This window comes from Pseudopipra pipra, chromosome 6, assembly GCF_036250125.1.
Source record: "Pseudopipra pipra isolate bDixPip1 chromosome 6, bDixPip1.hap1, whole genome shotgun sequence".
NCBI lineage: Eukaryota > Metazoa > Chordata > Aves > Passeriformes > Pipridae > Pseudopipra > Pseudopipra pipra.
The window spans coordinates 23,561,969-23,585,463 of record NC_087554.1 but is presented as its reverse complement, the minus strand read 5'-3'; the positions used below and the strand labels follow the sequence as shown (position 1 = coordinate 23,585,463).

Sequence of the window (23,495 nt, the reverse complement as noted above, 5' to 3'; positions counted from 1 at the left end):
TGTGACCTATAGACTTGCCCATAGCCACTCTAACTAATCCCATTTCTTTTCCCTTTCCAGAAGAAAAAACACCTCACGGAAAGAATTATAGCAGCTTCTGCGTGCTTCATGATCACAAAGAATGAGGAATGTCACCAGTTCATTACTAGGAGCTCTGCTTCAGGCCACATGGCAGTCACAACTCTACTCTTGCAATATTAATTATTGGCCTGGGACAGCCATATAGCAGCTTATTGGCTACACACAAAATGCTTCCATGTGCTGAGCTTCTGCAGAGGCTGGCCTGTGGGCTTTGCTAGACAAACACTGCAGCTCCCAAGAAGTCTGAGTGCTAGTCTGATTCCTAGTTCCAGCAGCAAACCTTTACCTCTAGAGAAGAGCTGGGAGCCTGGCCCAAGGAGCAGCAGCAGATTTTTTCCCTCTCTGAAGATCTGAGGACTTTCTTCCTGGAATCTTTTTTAGATCAAGTTTATAAGCATTAAATGCCTTCTCCTTCCCCACAGACTGATTGCACAAAGGAACTGAGGATGGAGCAAAAAGGAAAAAATGGGGACAAGGAAAGAAGCAGTGGGAGAAGCTACTCATGCTTAACTTCCAGAGCTACATACAGCAGAAACACAAGAAGGAAACATAACTCTCACAGTAGTGAAAGACAAGCAACAAAATATTCAACAGTGTGCCCCAAAGAATGGAAGGGAAAACTATGCCTAAAAATGCCAAGCACGTAGCACAAATCTTCTATGAGGAGAATAAATCTGTAATTACAAATTATTTTAGCTACCCTGCTGCCAGGAGCAGAAGGAAGCCATCAGTGTCATCCTCTCATTCCCCAGGGACCTGCCTGAACTTAGTTTTCTTGGTGGAACACCTCCCTCCAGTGGTCAAAGGCAAGTGGTTTCCACAGAGCTCGGGTAGTTTTGAACCCAAGCTGCGGACGCGCAACGGACCAGTCCTCACTTTCCCTCCTCTCTCCTTCCAGCTCCACATCAGGCTGAATAGAAACCAGCAGTGCCCTTCTACACCTAGGAGTCATCTGGTCGGGGCTGGCATGAAATGTATCCCTCTAAATGGTGGGGCCCAGGGAAAGCATTGCCACCTGATTAAAGCAGAGTGCTCTGGGAAACCAACCAGAAAGAGGGGGGACTCTGTATTACCAAGAACCAAGCTCTCCTCAAGCACAGCCCTGGAAAGCCGAAAGGAACAAGTTGTACTCACAATAAGACAGATCATTGCACCCTTCTGTGGGTCCAGGATCCATTTAAGCACCTCTTGCTCTGCACTCATCTGGTCAGGGTTACTGAAGTCTTGACTTTAGATCCAGTTGGCACCAGTGTTTGCTGATAGCACCCCAGTACCTTCTTCTCTGCAAACTTCATTCTGTTTCTTCAAATATGTATGAAGACTTAGGTCATGTCCATTATTTGCTAAAGCAACAGCTGTAGACTTCATTAGCACACTACCACAGGTTCCTCTAAGCCATTTTAAATGGCCAGAAACACTAACATGGCACAGGATCTGAAGGAATTTTGAGATCCAGCTCATATCCACTTCTCAACTGCCAAGCTGAGAAAAGCAAGATTTATACATTTGCCCTATCTACTTCTCAAGAGCTTTTCACTCAAGCCCAGTGTGGGGTGACATAACCTACAAAAATTTCTTTCTTCCTCCTCACAGCGGTAGGGCAGGGGCTGAGGAATCTTTTTTTAAAATAGCAGCCTGGTGGCAGAAGCCTGCTGACGGTGAGTACGAAAAAATTATAAAGGTAAGCTAGCAAGAGCTGTATGCACTGTGGGCATAGCAGCAAGCTTCCATTTTGTCAGAATTAGTCCCCAAGGCTTATGAGTTCATACTGTGCAGACTGTACAGATTTGAAGTGACATCTTCAAATAGAGAGATCACTTAGCTTAGGACATAGTAGGTAATCTAAAGGAACTACCAATTAATCAGATCACCCCAACTCAAACATACTTCATAAAACAAGGCAGAGTACAGCCCAGAAAATTGTCACCTCCCTCTGCTGGCAGTATCTTCACAGTCCACATTGATCTCACACATGGGTCTGAGACCAGCTTTTTGACAGCCCCCTTTGCTACCTTGAACAAACAAGAGGTCAGTGATTTGCATGTAAAGCAGAGGGGATGGAGAGGAAGCAAGGGGAAAACGCTGCAATGCACAAGTCACAGACAGAGATATATATTTTTTTAGCAAAGTCTTTATTACAGAAATATTCACCCTCTAGACTTTTATATCTGTACATGCATTTCTTCCAGTAGGAAGATTTTGCTAAAAACAGACAAAAACAAAAAAGGAAATCCAGAATGGGCTTGGTATTTTTTTACTTGCTGTTTGGTATTGGCATCTGTAACTGAACAAGAATCTTACAAATAAGAACATATTAGAGAATAGAGTGTTACAAAAGCTAGCAAGCTTTACTGCTAAAGGTGCCTTCTGGTATAGCAAAGATCAGCTCAAAGGATCTGTGCAGGAAGGGGCTGATATCTCAGAATTGCAAAGCCTTATCTGACCTCTATAAAAATCAGTTGCCCAGTCATAGCTACTCTCTCCCCAGTCACTACTGTGTCCAGAGAGGACAGAGCAGGGACCCACTGCTGGGGCCCTGATCCCCTGCACAAGCCTTTCTCCCCTGAAGAAAACTGAGTAGGTAGTGAAACCACCTCCGGAACTGCTACTAGGGTTATGACTACCAACCCCCCCCCGACAGGAGATGGTCCAGGGACCACCTCTGTAAGGCAAAGGCTCTCTCACCAGGTACCTCGTAATAGGTCTCAGGCAAGGACCACCCACTTCACTCTCATACAGCTTCCTGCTATCAGGGTGATTGTATCATGTACAACAGCAGGAAACCTATTGTGCGCAAGACACCTCTAAGACTGAAGATTTGCACCCAGCTCTCTTATGTAGGAAGATGGGGCAGTGTTTCACACACATCTCCTACCTTCTTTCGGTCTACACCACTCCTTGCTGCTGGCCACTGGCTGAATAGAGTGAACAGCCCAGCCATTTAACACAGAATCCACCCACCTTGCATGACTGCAGAACCTGCTACTTATCTGCTGCAGTGCTGGCACTTGAGACAGAACTCAGGATGTAGCCATTGCTCCAGACCACAGTGGAGTTAGAAAAATGGACAACTGAAATAAAAGCAACTTATTCTTGCATCCAAACTACAGAACTTACACTGGGCACTGGTAGCAGTGGTCTTTCCAATATACAGCATCAGCAATCCAGTCAGATCCCTCCATATTCATATCTAAAAACCACAGCTAACAAATTTTAGGTTCATATAGGGGCAGGGGAAGAATCAAAATTAATCGTAACCTCTATAGAGTTGGCAACCCAAGAATGCAACCAGCAGAGACAGCCTGGGGCTGAGTCCACACTATGTAGCAGTCTCTGAAGTACCTTCAACTGACAGGAGCCAGCGAAGGGGAGCTAAGAGGAGAGGAAAAGGTAAAGAGGCAAATGGGAGAAACATCTAAGCATCAAACCCAAACTCCAAGGATCCATTCCAGAGGTAGCTGAGCACTGCCACCACAATCAGCCAGGTCACACTAGGAATTAATGGGTAGGCTTGGCTCTCTCCCAGTGGCTTCTCATCACGCTCAAAGGGAAGAACTCCACTGAAGGCAAGGCATAGCTGACTCCAGAAGTAGAAGAAGCAAGTATGACGGTAGCACTCTATTTCAGATGAGAGCCTAGTCTGGAAGACGCACAGTAGGAGCCGAATAAGGTTAACTGCAAGGGAGGAGAAAGCCTATAAAGCATGATTAGTTACCACCACAAGTCAGTGAAGCAAGTGAAGCTACCAAAGCACTGGAATCTCAACAGAATTCCTGGCTCATGGGACTAAGAGATGGGACTTCTGGGGGGAGGTGAAAAGATGTGCAGGAGAAGAGCGAGAGAGAGAGAAGTTACTGTATGTTAGGCCCAGTGGGTTGTAGAATGATGATATGAGTAGTATTGTTTATCATGGAGCAGGCAGCAAAAGAATTGTCCCCTCAGGTTAATCAGTGTCTCACGTGATATGAGACAGTTCAAGTTCTGCTTCTTGAAGTAGAAATAATCCAGAGGCAGGATGCAGGTGGCCCAATGGCCCTATTGCCAGAAGATCAGGCTGTGTTGCAGGTCTAACAGTTCTTAGCAGAGTGGTATCAGAAATGGGATGTCACAGGAATAATGGTCAACGGTTGGACAGTCTGGGTATGAGGCAGGAATGTTCTGTTTGCTCCTTTCTCTGTGGTGCCGTAGCTCTGGAGTCAGCCAACTCAAGACTTGGGCACTTTGGTGTAGTCTTCGCTGTGTATGTTCTTGCAAAGCGAAATGGACAGAATCATCCCCAGCAGCTGGAATAAATATGAAGAATGGGAACAAAATCAGCAACCAGACAGATAATAGGGGGACAAGAACAGGTGATACAAGGGAGCAGAATACAGTGAATGTCTTTCAATGGCACCACACAGGTGAATAGAATTGGTCCACAACACAAAGCAAATGCAGTAACTGGAATGGCAAAATGGACTGCAGAAAGATGTGCCTTCCTCCGGAATCTATGTTATGGGCTTTTTAAGGCAACAAGTGGGATTTCACTAGCAGGATGCTGCTTGTCTCAGTCTTCCTGGTTATGCATACAGTGAATTGTCAAGAGTCAGACACATCAGAAGGAACTACAAGTAGACAGGGCTTTGTTCCATTTTTAATCCAATCAATGAAAACAGCAGTTCAAAGGCCCAGGCAGACATAACCAAGAGCTAAAACTGCACCACCATTAAACCAGGTGTCAATTACTCAAGAAAACAGCTTTGCCTTTTAAAGAATCTCCATGGTAAGAGAGTACAGGTTCACATCAGGAAGTGACTTACCTCTATAACAGCAACACCAGTGCAAACCCCAAGAATGACACCAAGGTTGTCCTTCAACCACTGCTCTACACCATCCATACATCCCTACAGAAAAAATACGGTCACAAGGAAAAGAAGCATGAATCTAAATATCTCAAGACTAAAAATCCATAACACATTGCCTTTGCATGCAGGAATTATCTCTATTACATGCTATACCAAGTTTCATGGTAGCTTTAGCCAAAAAGGGTGGGATCTCTGTTCCCCCTTCCCCCAAATTCCACAGGTACTTCAAGCACTAATGACGTGAAAGTAGTTCCCAGAGGAACAAAGATACGGTAACTTCAGTGGAAGCTTCACAGGGCCCAGGCATATCCACTCACCTGCCCATGAACAGGCCAGTCAGTATAGGTTGCAGTGCCATTGACAGGATCATCCAGACGACAGAAACCTCTTCCTTCCTCTAAGTCTTCTGTTCTATTGGAGCAGGAGCAGGGATACTCAGTCATGCTTTTGTTGATAATAATCTCATTATCTTCCCAGTCTTTTGCTCCAATCCAGCCACAGCAGGAAATCTAATAACCAGAGAGAGATCATCACAGTCTTACACTTTGCACTGGCAACATAACTGAAAATAAACAGGCAGAAGTACACAGGAACTCTCCATGTAACAACAACAGTCAGGCCATACCATTTGCATGAATTAGCTGCATTAGAACACCACCCTGTTCACTTATGCATAGGGCTGTCCAGAAGACAGGGACATTATTTCCTACTAAAGAATCACTCTCCTAGCAAAACAAGAGTTAAAGGTTGACTTCTAGCAGACTAAATACTAGCAGACCTCATTTTATTTCCAGGTGACAATGCTAAATAAAGGTAAAAATGCAAATGGAAGTGTTGCTGGTGGGTCAGCTGGAGGAGGGCAGTTGTCCCGTGTGACACATTTGAGAGATTTTTTTCAGTCCCTCCACCTTATCATCGGCAGGTTGATTTGGTGAGGGAGAGGCAAGTCAGGCAAGAGATTCATATGTTGAAAATTCATCACGTGTATTCACAGACATGTCAAAAGCCTTACTACCTAGTCTTCCACTAGTGATGCCACTTCCATAGGTTTAAATGCTAATACTTGATTTTTCTTTGAGTAGCACACATTTTTTTATCAGGCACGAAACAGGAACTTCTCATTTTCTTGTTCCCAGTCGCAAGGTACCACTGATCTCAGCCGTGGCCCCGGGGACAGCAGCAGCCACCGCACGATGGCGTCACCAGGCTGCCGAGCCCCAGCACGTCACCGTGAGCTAGCGCCTGCCTAGCTGCAGTGGGGACTGGCTGGAAAATGGGATGAGGAATATTCTCCATCCAAAGAAACATTTACATTTCTATACAGCCACGTGATAAAACTGTAGTTGCTGGAGGGGAAAGCACATCGGGAAGTCCAGCAAGTACTAAGATCCTATCATAAGCATGGATCCCTGTGCCTGCATGGTGGCACACAGCAGAAAGGCTATAAATCTCAAGGTAGAAGGTTAGGGAAAATCTCCCTCTGCCCAGAAAGGAAAAGTAGTGTTTCTGCTATAACAGACATGAAGCAGAGATACAAACAGCTGAACATCCACACCAGGACAAGTATTTGCATTCCCAACAAGGGTTGCAGCCTCCAGAAGGAACTACCTCTGCCTCACAAGAGGTTTGGACTTTAACTCCAAGACTGGTCTACAGAATATCCACCCCCTTTCAAATGCTAACTTCAGTGTGCAAAGACTCCCAACACTCTACTTCTCCACCTCTACAAAACCCTCTTGTCTTCTTACATACAAAAAGGGCTCAACATGAGCCTCTCTCCACAGCAGATTCAGGCTTCTCTTGTGTTCACTAGCAAGGAGTTGCAACCACAGTGATAAAACATAAATAAATCATTCTCCAAGGAGGAGAAATACTGCAGGTCAACATTTTGCAGACCAAAGAACAGACAGAGGACAAATGCTATTACTTTTACTTACTACACATCAGTCCCATGCTGGGCATGTATTTAACCACAACAGCCAGCCAGCTCTCAAGGCTTGTGGTTTGGCAGTAAACAGCTGTCATGACTCCAGTGTGCTTGAATACTCTCTAGCTGCTCAAGTGCTGACCCTGATGCTAAAACAGAAACCATGGGCAGTTGGATGGCTCCCAAGAATGCTGACACTTGCAGAAGAACCATCACAATAAGCAAGCAACATGCACCAAGTAGTAAGGCAGATGGTGCTGCTGACTTGCCTGGCAATAAGCTTGCTACAAATATCATATGCAAACTTGCTACAAAAGTCATATGCAAAGTGGTTTTCGCATGTTAGTATTCAGGAGGCCCAGCAAACAAGGACAGGCTGGATACATTAGGTCATGCAGCCGATACTAGTTTTAACAGCCAATATGTAGAAATGGTCCAGGGTCTGACCTAGTAGTAGCAAGCAAGACCATTTTCTAGTCTGCAGGCACCAAACCTCACAGGCAACTTTGCAGATCAGCCAGATCAACATGCAATATCTGTTTCCCTGTCCTCAGCCTAGCTTTAAAGGCCATTGTCTGAACTGACAAGTCATCTAACTCTTGGTGTCCCCCATGACTCACCTGTATTTGCACATAGTCCCATACTTCTCGCAAGTTCTTCTTATCTTCATTCAAAGGGTTGTACTTTTCAATCAGATCTTTAACTACGTGGGACAACTCTTCTTTCAGCTGTCAAGAAAAAAAGAGGCAGGAGAGTTACATTAGTCAATTCCTTGTAGCCTTTTCTGTGGGACTTAGAATACATATATGAAGCTTCAGTCACTCTAAAAAGCTAACTGCAATAAATTAAGGACAGCAGCTTTGCCGCTGCAGCAGCCAAAGCACCAGTACTTCCCAGCAAGTCCTTGCCCAGGCACAGGGAAGGGCTTCAAGCCTGATGAGCCGTAAGGAAACAGAACCGGGTATAGTTATCCTGCTAAGACACAGACTGAACTACCTGCCCCAGACAAGAGAGATGTGCAAGATAAGTGTAAGCTGAAGGACAACATTGTCTTAAGGACTCACAAAAAATGTGAGTCTGTGTACTGCCAGCAAAACTCTGGTCAAGAATCTCAGTCACTGCAGTTCATCTCCACTGCTCAGGGAAGGTATGAGTCACTCTCCTGCTCCTGTATGCAGCTGGGTTTACTGACAAACAGCTGGTGGAAACTTGCCTTTTTCATAAGGCCTTGAACTACCTCTCCTCAGACTCCTACAACTTCTGTTTCTGTATTAAGACAGGAAGTATTACAACTATCTAAACTGCTCATTAACAGTCTTATCACAAAGCTCAGGTGTATCAAATCATCCCTACAACCCCATTCCTTATCCAGAGACATTTACAACACCTTTCAGTTCGATAAGAGGTGCAAGCTACACCTGGCAGACTCCTTCACCTTCTTCCTCCCACCTCATTCTGAAGCTCTTCTTCACCAGCCCGTACATGATGACAGCTCTTACTGCTAAGGACAGACCCAGATAACAAGAAGTTGGAAAAAAGTGTCATTAGACTGCCTGAGGGATGGGATAGAGTTACATCAGACTAAGGACTAGGATGTTCCCATCCTATATATTATATATATATCCTGTTTGACTGTGGTACCACAGCATATTTCAAATCAGTGGAAATGGTTTTTCCCTTTTCTTCTACTATTAAGCATGGTAAATGACCACAGCAAACCCCAGGACACTCAGCCAGAGGAAACACTTCCTACTGTTAAGAAAAGCTTTTCTACATCACCAACTCTTCTTCCTAGGAAAATTGGAGCTCAGTTCACTAGGACCAGCTATGTCAGGCCAGACAGATGGGAGCTGCATGATCTTTCTTCTCATGATGTCTAGCTCTTCCCCTTTTAATTACTTCACTTCCCCTTTTCCTTCCCTTCAAATTGAGGCAACCTGACCTGGTTCTCACTAATGAGATTGGCCTTGGCTTCTGCCATAAGCCTTATCAGTTACTGAACCTCTAAGTTCCCACCCTCACCCCTCCCGCACACTGCTGCTCCACATGCAGAGGGAGGCAAGGAGAGCTGGATTTGTTTTCCTCCCCTGGGCCCATCTAGTCCCTTAGCTATTAGGTCAGATGGAACCAAGTGTCACTTCTGCAAGAATCCCAGGCAGTGCTTCTGTTCTCCATCCCAGGACCCCACAACAAGCAAAGACAAGACCTGAACCTGGTGACCCCAATCACAGCTGCATAGGGAAGCTGTATGTCTGTTATTCCCCTACTCTTATACAAGAACAGGCAAGAGGTCTTGCAAACAGTGCTGGTTTCAAAAAGTGAGGCATTTCAGCTAGAGAAAAACTCAGGCATTCCTACATGTTTCAAAAAGTAATCTGAGAAAGGGAGAATATTACGCAAACAATAGCACAGCTCTGGAGAGCACACACACAGCCAGCTTGCTCATGAGTTTAACCAGCAGAGCAGCCCAACAGGCACCTGCAGCTGTTCACCCTTAGGTACCTGGCAGAGTAAAACAAAGAGCAACAAGCTAGAAGGGATTATGGAACCCTTAGACAGGTTTTCAACATCTCCACCATCTTCACCCATTTAAGGCCTGTCAGGACTCAGTGCTTTGTGAGACATACAATGCTTCAGGAAAAGCCACAGACCACTGCCAGAAAGCAGCAAGGCTGTCAGTCTCCCCTTCGCATGGGCTTACTGAAGAGGGAGATAGAGAAAGCTGAATGCCAGAGGCAAGAGCCTGGGTCTTCAATCCCAGTCTTGATCATAGAATGAATTGTGCAGGCTTCTTCCACTGTCAGTCATCTATCCTGTTCCCTCTGTCAGACTCAAGCTAGACTCTTCCTCCAGCATTTATTAGCATCTAGCCTGCACACAAAAATAGGCTCAAAAAACCTGGAGGGAGCTCTCCACAGCTAGTCACTTCAGATTCGTAAACTAATGCATAGTCCATAGCCCCAGACAAGTCATTGCACAAAATCACCCAAGCCTGTTTGCTGCAAACAACAGGACTATTCCCAAAACATCACTGCTCTCCTTCACTCCAAGCATTTAGAGACAAGCTGCAGAGCACTGTGTGGACTAGGCCAAGAGAGACTTTGCCCAGGCTCTCACGTTTAGGGGCTTGTCATCTACTAGATGTAGGTGAATAGCGACATTAGGCTCACAAAGCAGAATGCCATTTGTAACATTTGTGAAGTTACTATTTCATTGTCCATTAAAAAAACCCTCTCCACAGTTTCAGCCACCAGCAGACGTAGGGAAATGAATGTTGCCTCAACATCCTCCCAGTAGTACTGGGCAATTCCAGTTTGAAGGGGCATTCCTCTAACAATGCTCATGGCAGAGGCAAAGCAGCAGCCTTCCTGTCAGAGGCTCGGCCTTTTAGTTATGCCAACTTTATTTCAATATACTGTCACATGTCAGGGTGGAGGGGATTTTGACACCAAAAAGGAGCAGATGTTCGAATAACATCAAGCAAACCTGTAGAAATAAATACTTGAGTTACAAGAAGTGGAGGAGCAAGCACCAACTTGCTGCATCCTGGATCCAAAATCCTTTCCCTCACTCTGTTATTCCTTGTTTCATATCTAACCAAGTTCCCAAAGTCAGAAAGAAATAAACACAATGAACACAATAGACATCTAGGGACTGGATCTTGTGTAGTTTCCGTGTGCTTCACTGTGCTCTGAGCTGCCCTGGGATGACGCACACCAAGCGAAGCAGAGCGACATGCACTGAAGCGCAGCCTCAAACCAGTGTGCTGGAGGTTTCAGCCAAGACCTTCCTGAAACAGTTTTTCTTAGCACTTTAGGCTGGCACTTTGGAGGACCCCTGAAATAGAAGGGCTCTAGAAAAAAGCTTTTCTGTGGATTTTGTTCACTGAGGACTGAACAGGAGCATCTGTTCAAAGCCCAGCTTCCCTGACCGTTCTGTCAGATCTATACAAGTGATGATGTCAGTCACACCAGCTCCCAGGGCTGTGCAGAATAACCCCCAGCACTTTAATCTCTCCCAGGTCTGACTGAGGTTTAAATGAAGAGCTACAGCTTAAAAGCTAGAGTTTATTTTAGAGCAGAGTGACAAGTGGAGGAGAAATAACAGAGGTACAGAATTTCATGGTCTAAAAAGTCGTATTTCCCCATCACAGGGGAATGCCCATCCCCACAGCTCCTCCCTGTATTAGTCAGAGCTGTTGAGAATCAGCAGCTCATTTAAAGCTGCATCTTTACACACCTGTTAGCCAACATTTTATTTTCTCCTTCAGCTTCGGTCAGCCCAAAGAGCAAGCTACATTCACACCACATCTGGCAAGGAACCCAGGCAACAGCTGCTCAGAGTCACCACAGCCACTTATACAAAGCTCATATCCGTTAGGCTCATGGAAGGCACCTTCCCTCTGCTCCCAAACTACTCCACCAGGTCCCATCCATAACTTCCTCAACCATCTGTTTTCTGTAACTGCCTAGCTGAAGGGCTGGCTTAGGAGAAGCAAGCACAGCCATACAGTGCTATAGATATAGTTATGCAGCAAAGGACGGGTTATCCACAACTGGTACCAGAAGCCAGTAGTGACCCCACAGTTATAACTTGTGACTGCATGTCTGTGGCTCCCAGTTTAGCCAGGATGAGTTGTTGCAATGCACTTGAGTAGCTCAAGAATTATTCCCTTTACACTACCAAGCCTGTTGGAGCTCTAGAAGCATACACTGTGAAACTGCATTCCTGACAAAGAGATCCACTTCAAAATATTAAACCACTTGTTTTTAAGCTCCAGTTGTAGAACAGGAACCGTCAGATATTTGGCTTTGCTCTTGGGGAAAGAGGAGAGCTCTTGCAAGGAGAGTTTCGTACAGATGCAGAAACACCGAAGCACAGAACAAGATGGTACAAGGAGGTAGACCAGTCCTAAAAGTGCTTAGGCTGGTAACTCCTCAAGGCACCAGTGATGGCAACATGGTAGTAACCACTGCTAATACATGCTCCAATAGTTTTCTACAGCAGGATCAAGAGGAGGTGCAGTCTACAGCCTTTCAGGATTTTCTTTTTACTGTTCCCACTACCCAAAAATAAAGCCTGCATACCAAACAGAGCTTCATATTACTTGAGAAAGCAGCACTACTGAGGCAGATACAGAAAAAGCAAACTGCCCAGCAAAGCTGCTGAGTGTGGGTAGAGGAAAGGAGAATCCAGTTATGCCTGTTTGTTATAGCCTAGTTTGGAAGAAAGAATTTCTAGATGTCTCCTGTTTTCCCAAACCAAGACCAAGGAAAAGATACACAGTAAGAAACACTTACCGTTTCTTTCTGGAAGTAGATGACCAGTCCAGCAGCAACCTGAGTAATGAGGATTATCATCAGGCAGGTGAAGTACTGGAAACCAAAAAGAAACCTTTAGAAAAGTCTGTACATAATAGCACAAGTTTAATAAGGTTTCATATACAAGAGAAATCACAACATTGAGCTTTGTGCTTGCAGACAAACTGCTATCAACAATGTTCTTCCTGGGAAAAGGCTTACATACAACCATCCACATCAGACCAGTGCACCTCAGCACTTCTCCCAGCAGGTCAACAGGAAGACTTCTGGAGGGAGAGGGCTTACAAGCACTGTCTGCATATGTCATTCCAACTGGGACTCCCCTTCCCACCTCCAGCTCCATTCCCAGACCACTCTGGCCTCCATCAGTTGGACTCTGCCTATCCGAAACCTCAACAGAAAAACAGAGTCAATTTTACAAACCTAGTTTTTCAAAACTGTTTTTAAAGTCAATTACCTTTTTAAAAAATGCTATTCTACTTGCTTGAGGATCTAAATTTAAGATTCACCAGCAAACTGCTGAGGTTACTTTTAAACGATGGCAGCTACTACCGTTACACTAGGAGATGCCCCTAGAACCAGGACACACAATGTGTGCGATATTTGAGTTCCTATACACATGTGCTCTGAATAAGCCCAAGTCAAGTAGCAGGCTGAGGTGTATGAAGCTAGTGCCATCTCATCCATCACAGCCAGGAAACTTCCTACAGATGAACTATTTGAAGAGAAGTCCTGACATACAGGACATTCCTAGTTGAGTCTCTCTCAACTCTTACACTTTCCACAGAAGCTGAACTTTGTAGCACGGCAGGACACTGTCATTCTTCCCGTTCTCTTTCACTGTGCTTGATACCAACTGCAAAGTCAGGGCAAGGGGGACAGGGTAAAGGGTCACTTGAGACACTTGCAGTTGGCAGTCCTGAACTCACTATGTGCAAAAAGAGTCAGTGACATCCTCTCTCATTTCACAGTTATCATCTCAGTAGTCTCTGAGGTGCTCTGCTGCAGTCTGTTGACTGCTGGAGAATTTAACATGTGCAAATTAAGAAATAGATCTAAGTTGACCTAGCAAAGTACTATCCCCAGGAGACCAGAGATCCAGCTACAATTCAACAGATATTTCACAGGAGAGTTATTAAACAGCATGAATACTCTCACCAGACCCAAGAGACATCGAATTTCATTGACTGCTCCAAGACAGCCCAGGAACCCCATGAGCATGGTGAGTGCCCCAACACCGATGAGAATGTATGCACCAGTCTTCAGGGAGGGAGATGATGTCTCTGTAGGAGCCACAAGAGGGAACAACATTAGCTACTGACAAAAACTTCATCTGCCATCACCATTTATAGAGCTGTGTCCCTATCTCCTGGTAACTGTATTTTGTCTTCAACAAAGGGACTGCACAGAGGTGTGCTGAATGTGGTGACAGAAGGCTGCTTCTGGGTGTCCTCTGATTGAAGGTAGACTTTCAAAGCCAGCCTGCAGGTCTCCAGAGCCTGGAAGACTCAAGGTCACTTGAAACAAATGAACCTTGTTTGGAGAAAGTTAGCTGCTTACTGGAATTTTACTCCCTCGTGAAAGCACTCTGAGTGAGAATAAGATAAAGGATGTTCTACTCTACAACTACTACCTATTTGCTTGAATTCCCTTTGCCATCTTCCCAGAAGCTTTCATCCAAATTCTAAAACCCCTTTTTGGATCATCTTTTCACTTTATTCTTTGTTCTAGCCATTCTGTTTTTACTTATCCAGTTACGGTCAACAGTGGGACACACTAACTCTGTGGAGTGAAACATGAAACAAGAGCTACAGTTAGTGTTGAGCACAGATGATGTGACAGGTTACTTGACAAGTCAGTGTTGAATGACTTGAAGCCAGGTACTTACTGAAGGCTGTTGCAGGACCTGTGCATGACCCCCTGCAAACAGATGCTATTCTAGGATCAAAACAGATATCATGCCCAAATTAGCTACTTTTACAAAACCTTCTAGCTATCCTCCTGCTTTTGTCTGGACTGACTGTGATCTTGAATGCTCAACAGTTTTTCAACTAAGTTAGGTCGCATTACTTCAGCCATGCTGGTGCTGTCAGTCCTCTCCCCTCACCATTTAGTACTGCGAGTAACAGAAGAAACAAGTGTTTACATTTGAGTTGGTCACTGGACTGTTTCTTGTAGGATAGGATTGGAGAGAGCAAGTATGACAGCATAAAAGTTGAAGAGATACTGTCTAGAAATAGTAACTAGAAACCTCATTTATCATTAAGAGACATTCTTAAATCTGAAAGCTGCAAAGTGTAGGGGAATTCTGGATGTGATTAATGAAAATACATTTTTAGAGCTCAGCATTTAGTTTCCTGAACAGAAGTCCCAGGAGGCAAGCTTCTTCTGAAATACATTAAAAGAGTAATCAAATCCAGACTAATACTCTCCCACCTCATACATATCTTCCCCTACTTCTGATACCTGGTGCAAGTCACCAGCTTCCAAAGCCTTTTCCCTAGAACAGAGGAAAGTTCACTTATCAAAAAGTGAATCAGATCCATTCGCTACACAGGTCATTTCATCCTTGATTAATTTCCAGGCCAGACTCTCCCTGGGTGGACATATGCCCCAGAAGCCAGGATCCTACTTCCTCACCAGTCCTGTGACTCTTGCTGTGCAGATTAGGTGGTGATACTGCAAAGCATTTACTGAAGAAGCAGCCTTACAGGAGTGGCCTTCACAAGTCTATACTATTCTCTCTCAAAATTTGCTCAGCCATCATACACTAAGTGTTCAAGTGCCCAGGCTGCAGCACCTCCACAGTGCTAGAAAGCACTAAGTCAACTTTCCATTACAAGAAAGAAAAAGCTATTTCCAACTCAGAAGCCTTTGGTGAACTGACAGCGTTCAGGAGTCATGCTTGCACTTCTTATCTGCAGTAGTCCTGTCTTGCAACAGAAGGCTCTGCAGGCACTCAACTCCTGCTCTTTTCCTGTCGCTCCATGTTTTCCTCTGCACTGGGCAGGCAGCCAAGCAAGTACAACAGGCTTCTTTGGCAGCAGCTGGAGTGCCCTGCTGTGCCGAGCTTCCTCCCTGATGCCTAGGTCACTAAAGCAGAGGCAAAGAGGGGCAAGGCATGGGAAAGGAAGTGAGGGGGCAGGGAGAAAGAGCTGATTCTGGAAATCTCCAGGAAGGAAACAAAATCCTTAAATGCTCTGTTAGCAGAGATTCCAAGTAAAATGGGAAGAAGCTGAGCCAAGCTCAGGGACTTCTACCTCCACAAGTGGCTGTTACACCCAACAACCTGAGGGAACAGCTGCTGGCCCTCTGGTACTAAGCACACCTCACTCACACTGCGACGGGTGCTGCAAACAGCCAGGCCCCGATAAGCTCCTTTTAGGCTGCATGTATTAGTTCATTTCTGCTCATGTCCCCAGTTTATTAGCCAACACTCCTTGTTGTGCTTCTTGACCTTCTAGTACTGCAGTAGCAAGCCAGATGCCACAGCACAAAAACAGTGCAGCAGTATTCACATGTGCGGTATTAGCAGGGGGTATCTCTCCACCCAGCACCTTCCAAAGCCAGGCTAGAGTGCTCAGCAGGACTTGGGAGATAAAGCTCCTTGCAGAATCAGTCTAATTGGAAAAGGGACTATGAATGCCACTAGTGTTCATTCTCTGGGGCTGCAAGCAGTGTGCACACAGCCTTACTGCAGCATCTGAGGCTGGTGTCAGACTCAGCAATTCTGGAGGTAGTGGCAACAAGTAACCAGACCCACCAAACAGAAAAGTTGTTTGAAGTCTCCTCTAGGAAAAAGTGCAAAGGAAGTAGAGCCTGTGAAAGACGGAGCTGAGCTACTTATTTGGTGAAAGTCCGCTTATGGTCCTATGAAGCCCAGACTCTGCAAAGTCAGCTCACTTTTCTGATTATTGCAGAAAGTAGACTCTTTGTTAAAACTCAAGTGCCCTTCCATCAAATCCTCAAATCTACATCCTCAACTGCTTAGGAACAAATATAGTGTCTACTGTCAATGTAGATGAAGCATCAATAAAACTAGGTACTTATTTTCTTTGGCATTTAAAACAGTCAAATTGAAGTAGATTAATACAGAAAGCAAGTAATGGAAGCATGGAGGACTCACACAGCAAAACTACACTAAGGGATTGTGAGTCTTTGGACCTGACGGTAATAAGGAAGCTGTTGTGGAAACTGAGTATGCAGTGAAAATAGGATGAAATACTATTCCCTATGTTTAAGATAAAATATTTTGATTGTTGGTTGAAGTGGCAATGGTCTCACTCAGTCTGACCGTGGTGTTGCGATCCACAAGACTAGGAGGAATGCTGTGTCTCCAGGGTTGCTCCCTTTCATCCTGTCCCTGATAAGAGTCCCATCTTGCTAAAGACCAGTGTTACTGCTCAGGCCACAGACCATGCACAAAAGTATTGCCTTTCCTAGTCTACATAAAGGTGAAACACAGCTCCAGACCAAAGTCAATTCAGAAGAAGAATGAAGATGAAGAAACACAGGCTTACGTAGAACCGCAATGAAACTGGTTTTGTCGGCCAGAATCCATATTCCAAACCCCAGGATGACAGCCCCCAGGATCTGAAAGAGCAAGAACAAAACATACATAGCTGGCTTATTAGCTTAGACAAATAAGAGGAGGCAGTCACCATTATCCATATTTCCAGACTAGAAACAATCATTCCTTTGCTGTTCCCGCCCATCTCCCCCATGGTACTCCTCCCAGAGTAAACAGGATTAGCATGACTCCAGGAAAAATGCCTCAGCCAACTGCACAGGAGCCCCAAGATCTGCTTGGCAGTCCTTCACACAGTATTTGAATAGTACATGATGTTGTTGTATAGGAGGACCATTCAAAACAGTCTGAGGAAGAGACGCCCTGCTGCTAGAACATTGTTGTCAGAAGCAAAAGGTAAGTGCATTGCTTCTGTGAAGAACTGAAGAAGGACAAATGCATATGATTTTAAAGATTTTTTGAATAGAGAAACCCATGACTCTATGGACCCAGGCTGGAAGCCTGACAAAGGATTAGATATCTGGCAGCTGGAACCCTTCCAGAAGGGAAATCTTTGCCTTGTCAGGCTCTTATAATGTTACGGCTTCAAACCACAAATACAAAAAAACCAGCAGCAGGTTCCTTTGAAAAAAGTGCTTTGTCCCTTCCAAAGCCAAGTTTAGGCATTTGCCTTGGCCCCTACTTTATGCCAGAATACCACAGCCCCTCAAGCCAACACATCTTAGCCCCAATAGAGAGTCAAGAGTTATGAAACTCCTCTATGAAACGGCCTCTGCCTTGCTCACTACACAGTTTTATCTAGGACAAGGATTAGTAGAGCAATACATCCCTGTGAGGACTCAGCTGAACCTAATTGAGAAGTCAAGCAACACACAATTTTCCCATCTCACTTTGGAAGGTAAGGGGAAGCATGCTCTGTTTTAGCTTCCAAGTATCACCATGTTTTATACTACACTGTGAGGTGTTTCAGTGTAGATGACCCCAGTTCCCAAAGTAGGGTAAGAGCACCACTACGCCCATAATAAAGTAACTACACTGAGAAGCCTGGAAGTCTGCAGAGACTGGAAACCATTTGTGCAAAGATCTAAAATAGACTTTGAAGAGACAAGGGAAGGACAAAAATTGCAAGTGAGATGCTTCCAGAGGACATGAACTGCAAGAAGCAGCAGTAGCAAGATTTCAAGAAAGGATGAAGTGAAATAAATTAACAGGGCTGAAGAGAGATTGCAATTCTGTACTTCATTAGAGAATGTTCTGATACTTGGGATGCCAAACCACCACCTAAAGCAAGCTGGCAGAGAGGCTTGTACAGGCATTGGTTCCACATTTTGAAAGTTTACACTATGCTTCAGCTCCTCATACAAAGAAGCTTTTCTGAGCAAAGATAAAGCCACAGTCTGAAATAAGCTGCTTGCAAGCTTTACTGGCTTGGCAGAGGGTGCAACGTAGTTAGCTCTCAGGACAGGATTAGGAAGTCATCAAGCAAGTTCCCAGCTATGAAGACGGATGGAGCATACTGACTCAGATTCAGAAAAAATGTAGCTGTTGTATCCCAGAAAAAAAAGAATTCCCCCTTGCTCCAACATGCTGCACCCGCAACACGCAATCTGGTGATCAAGTTAGAAAGGCCTCTTGAATGTGCAACAGCTGTGACACCAAAAAATTCCTCTCAAACTTGGTAGTACCCAGAACTGCTGAACTGACAGTTTGAGGCAGTCTCACATTTAAACTATAGTCTCAATAAATATTTGTCTTAACAAAGATGCAAACCAGGCATATGGGACATCTCTTTTGGTTCACTGACCCTGAAATGTCACCTAAGTTTTGCTGTTGCAGACAAAACACAGAAGGGCTTCTGAGCAGAACTTCTGGGAAGTTATTTGCTATAAGGTGCTCAAAGTATCCAAGGCCTGTTTTCACTCTGATCTTTTCTCCAGTCCACAACTTGTATGTTTGCCAGGAGCTGCTGTGGAAAACACCACAAGGGGAAGGCAGAGAAGCAACAGCCCCAGGCAGAAAACACTGTCCTATTAACAAAGGCATATTTACCTCATAGCAGGACAGTATCTCTGCTCAGCATCTTCACAAGTTTGCATCTCATAGCAAGGCTGCTTCTGCCACTGCCTTGGCTTCAGACCCTCCATGGAAGAAATCATGTCTGCTTTGCATGGATTTTAAGTCCTCTGCTTCATTGCTGTAAATTCCTGAAGTGGGGAAAACTTGTCTCCCCTCCTCCCTGGGGGGGTAGGGGGAGGTTTCATCCCCAATTTCAGCAAAATGTCCTTCCATGCCCAAGCCAGAAGGACACAGCTCCCTCAAGGCAGGGTCAGCAGTTTCCCACAGAGAGCCAGTCAAGAGGGGCTTGGAAAAACCAAGCTGTGATGGAGCTGACTCATCTTTCTGGAAAAAGCAGCTGGGGGTTCCCAACTATCCTTTCCCAGCACTGCTTTCCTTTACACTCAGATTGTGTGAGGTAACACTGAGCCTGGCACAGGGGACAAGAAGGCGGCTCTTAAACTCCAGACTTTGCTTTAGGTAATAGCCTTCTGCTGCACTTACAGAGAGGTTACAAGTAGGACAGTTATATATTCTAAACAAATAGTTTCCAAAGAGTGTTGAACTTGTCTCAAAGAGCTGCTTTCCCTTTAAGAAGAAGCATGTGCTACAGCACGTGTCTGCTAGCCAAGAAGGTAGAAATGTTAAGTTCTGATGAGAGAAACTAAGATTATACTCCAAGCTTGTGTTTTTGGTATCTTTTCTAGCAAGCAGGCAAGCAGTCCAAGTAACCTTCTTCCCTTTAATCGAAGCAGATCAAACCCTTCCCTGAAGTAAGGCTCCAAGACTGCAAAATACCACCAAGTCCCTGAACTACTTTGGCTATAGCAAGTGACTTTCTCACAGACCTCAAGCTGTAGAGTAGTGCTATTTCAATGACTAACGTCCAAAAAGAGTCACCAGCATGTCTCTAAAGGCTTCAATTGTCAGCAAGGCTGAAGAACGCACTTCAGACAGCTAGGGTTGGCCTGCACAGGGTGCAATTACATAGGCTCACCTCAAGGTCCAAAACAGACACAGGGCTTCATCACCAGCATTAATGTTCATATTTGCAGAAGCATGTTCCTCAACAAAGCTCAGCAGCTTCAGGAAACCAGCCCAAGATATGCAAGACCTGTCTGGGCTGAGAGGTCCCAGCAACTCAACACAAGCAGTTTCTCTGCTATATTAGTATTGCTCTACCACATTGTATAAGCTCAAGAACAACCACACTCCCCTCCCCAATTCAGACTTTGAACAACCATAGAGGAAAAACTTCTCAGGTCAACTACTTCCTATGATAGTGAGACAGTAATGGATGCCACCTTCCTCAACATCTGGCACGTGCAAAAAGCTTGCCATCAGTCAAGACAGAAGCACACTCAAAATCTTCACTCTAGAGAAGTATCGAGCTCCACCCCAGAACACAATGGCTTTGGAGAACTCACGTTGACAGAGTAGCCTGAGGTGAAGATAGTGCCATGCTGCATGGCAGGCTTAAAGAGCTCATTTAAAGCAGCTTCCCTTCAGTCAGCACAGACCTTCTCACACACAACCTGTCTTAAAGCTCTTACTCTCCAGGCCCAGCTCAGTGCACCAGACCAGCTTTCCACAAGAGGGAGAGGGGCTGGGTGCTACAGCAGAGTAGGTTTGGAGCAGGGTGTGCACAAGACAAAGAACATCTGCTTCCCATCACTTGCCACCCAGTGAGGAGAGCTCAAGCCTCCTCAGCATCCACAGAAGGATTCAGAGCCTGCCATCCTACCAGTCTCACAAAATTTAGGAAAATACAGCGCAGATGTGGGTCAGCCCAACAAAGCAGCTCAACTCTGCCTCCTGAGAGCACATCTATCCCCACAGGCTGCCTGCAACCATGGCTCAGCAAAGAAAGGAGGGAAAGGCAATGTGGAATAGAGATACCACAATAACAATTGACAGCATACAGCAAAAACAGTGACACTATTGTAAGGCACTGTAGCATATCAGGCTGTCATCCCCTTTCCTCATACACTAGGCTGGCTTTCTTGAAGAGAACTTTCTCTGTACAGAGATTAGCTTAGAACTTGGACTTAGGTTTAGGCATAAAGAAAAACTAGCCAGTGCCCAGGTATTGGGTTTCAGCAAGACTCAAACACTGCCTTAACAAATACAGCTCTGCTTACCAGGGTAGACTGGTTGTTATATGCTGCTTAGAATTTATCACCTCTTCAAGAGAGGAGATAGCCTGAATATTAATGCCTTCAGAGGAGTCTGGCACTAATAGGGGGACAGGCCTGGACTCAGCTGGATTTTTCCTATTTTTAAAGTGGACTGAATCATACTCTGGAAGTCCCAGTAGCACTTGAAAAAACTCTCCTCTCCCCTCTCTCCCAAGAACCTTCCCCATGGATGCTCTGAGCACCCCTGACTTTGGGCTGATAGACCACACCTAACTACTCTTAGGATGGAAGCAAAATGCAAAGAGCAAAGAGCGAGCACAGTAGGCAAGGGAAACCAGATCCAGATGTGCCTCAAGTTCATTCTGTGTGCTAGCAGCACAGTACAGCCATGAAGGAAGCAAAAGGGAAGCTGTGTACAGGGACAGAGACCAGAAAGCTGTGCTCACCTTATCATGCTCCAGTTCTCTCCCTTCTCTCCCAGCCTGACTCTTCCTTCTCCTTACACACTGCACAAGTGTAACAATATCAGACAGGCTATTCCTTGCTGAAATGTGGAAAGCTGAAACCTTGTACATCCCCACTACACAATTCCATGGAAGTAGGCATCACCAACAGTATGATCATCACCAACACCGTCCACATGACACAAAATATCTAAGCTTCAAAAAGGGATACATGCAAGAATGTGTGTGGCCCTCCCAGACCCATTCTGTTCCAAAAGGAGTTCATCTTTTGCTAAGCCTCACACTTGAAAATAACTGCACCCAGTGGGCTGCTTCATTTCCCCAGACAAGCCTGCCCCAGTCTGCCCCACCTCCCAACTCCATTTCAAACTTGGACTAATTCATCTTGTTAAAAATCAAAACCAGCCATTGGGACTCAAACAAAATTAGAGTTGTTCTTTGAAGCCTGCCTGGCCTATTTAGGAGGGCACTGCCATTACTTGGCAGGTTTTGTAGCTTTGCTGCTCAGGGATAGTTCAGCTGCTGCTCCAGATGTGTCAGAGAAAGTAGTTACAACTACTCTCCTTCCAGAAAGAACCTATAACTCCTCTTTCCCTTCCCAGTGCAGGAAGGGAGCTGTGTGCACTGGAGACTGCAGGTGGGTTCTGGGAGCTGAGCTGCTCAGCACACCTGAGACATACACAGCAGCTCTGACATCCCTGAGCTTCAGGGATTCCCTCCCTCCTTCCAAAACTGTGGCCATTTTATTCAGTGAATACGCTGGGCCAACATCCATCAAAAAACACTTTCCAGCTAATTTTGGTCCAGGCCTTCCTTTCTACTCCACAGATGCCCACAATACTTACAAGGAACAGGAGATTGAAGAGGAAGAGGAAGTACTTGGTGACTTTTAGGCAGCCAGACCCCATCTTCTTTCACTTATGGTACCTAAGGGGAAAGCAGACAGACAATCAGTTATACTACAGAGAGGTCCTCTGGGCAACTTCAGAGCAACACCCTTATCCTGTGCGGAGCTCTGGATCATCTGAGGGAGTCTCAGAGCATATGCACAGATAGCATGTTTTCCACAGAATACCCAAGTTGCCTTTTCAGGACAGCAAAACAGGACACTGCTGTCACTACAGACACTGCTGCCAAGAGGGCTACCAGCAGTTCCAGAAGAGATTTAATAACAAATACACAGCTAATTCCACCACTATTTATACAGACTTTGCAACAGTAGCATCAGCCAAAACACCAACTCTAGCTACTACTCCTGGTGGTAAAAAGTGATGCAAGCTACTTCAATTGACACCGAAGGGCTCGGAAGCTCGAAAAAAGTCCCACAAACCAATCCCACTGCTGAAATGAGCCTCCTCCTGGGGAAGCAGCACAGCTGAGCAACACATGAGGACTGGTGGGGGAACATCTCAGAGATCAAGAGAGTACAAGAGAGACACAGAGCTCCTGGAGTAAGTCCACTGGATTCACTGGCAAAAAAGATGATTAAGGGACCGGAGCGTCTCTCTTATGAGGATAGACTGAGACAGTTGGGCCTGTTCAGCCTCAAGAAGAGGCAACTGAAAGGTGACCTTATCAATGTCTATAAGTATCTGAGAGGAGGGTTTCAAGAAGATGGATCAAGGCTCTTCTGGGTGTTGCTAAGCAAAAGGATAGGAGACAACAGAAATTGATGCACAGGAAGTTTCACCTGAATGTGAGGAAGAACTCTACAATGTGGGTGACTGCTCACTGGGACAGATTGCCCAGAGACATTGTGGCATCTCCCTCACCGGAGATATTCAAGTTATGTTTCTTGCATAGGCAACAGAGGACTTTTAAGTTCCTTAAAATTTGCTCTACCAAGCTCCTTGCTTGGTGCAAACATCTCCTTGCTTGCTTGCAAACAGACCATGCTGCTTTAAGAATCAACAGTCACAGGAAGAGCAATAGTAGGCTGGGGTCACCAGTCTAGCCTGGGAAGAAATAGCCCCAACAGAGAGCAAGGTCAGCAGGGTTCCCTCTGCCAGCCTGGGTGTACCAATGATTACTGGAGCCCAGTATGTTCTTTTGTTTCAATCAAAGGCTTTTGCTTAATCCTATTAAATATTTAGGTTAACTCTGGAGCTAAACTGGTATGTGGGCCTTGTTATAACTG

The 23,495-nt window shown here is 45.2% G+C and overlaps 1 protein-coding gene across 1 annotated transcript in view; it reads right to left on the bottom strand.

Moving 5' to 3' along the window:
- Window positions 1–2,194: 2,194 nt before the first annotated feature.
- CD82 (CD82 molecule) overlaps window positions 2,195–23,495 on the bottom strand; it is a 39,256-nt gene continuing 17,955 nt past the window's right edge. Inside the window, exons 2-9 of the mRNA XM_064657813.1 lie at window positions 22,204–22,285; window positions 16,694–16,766; window positions 13,332–13,456; window positions 12,153–12,227; window positions 7,473–7,580; window positions 5,243–5,434; window positions 4,881–4,964; window positions 2,195–4,364 (exon numbers count right to left, since the gene is read on the bottom strand). Of these exons, the coding sequence (XP_064513883.1) occupies window positions 4,287–4,364; window positions 4,881–4,964; window positions 5,243–5,434; window positions 7,473–7,580; window positions 12,153–12,227; window positions 13,332–13,456; window positions 16,694–16,766; window positions 22,204–22,266 (798 nt within the window). The 5' untranslated portion in view covers window positions 22,267–22,285 and the 3' untranslated portion in view covers window positions 2,195–4,286. The remainder of the gene's footprint in view (window positions 4,365–4,880; window positions 4,965–5,242; window positions 5,435–7,472; window positions 7,581–12,152; window positions 12,228–13,331; window positions 13,457–16,693; window positions 16,767–22,203; window positions 22,286–23,495) is intronic.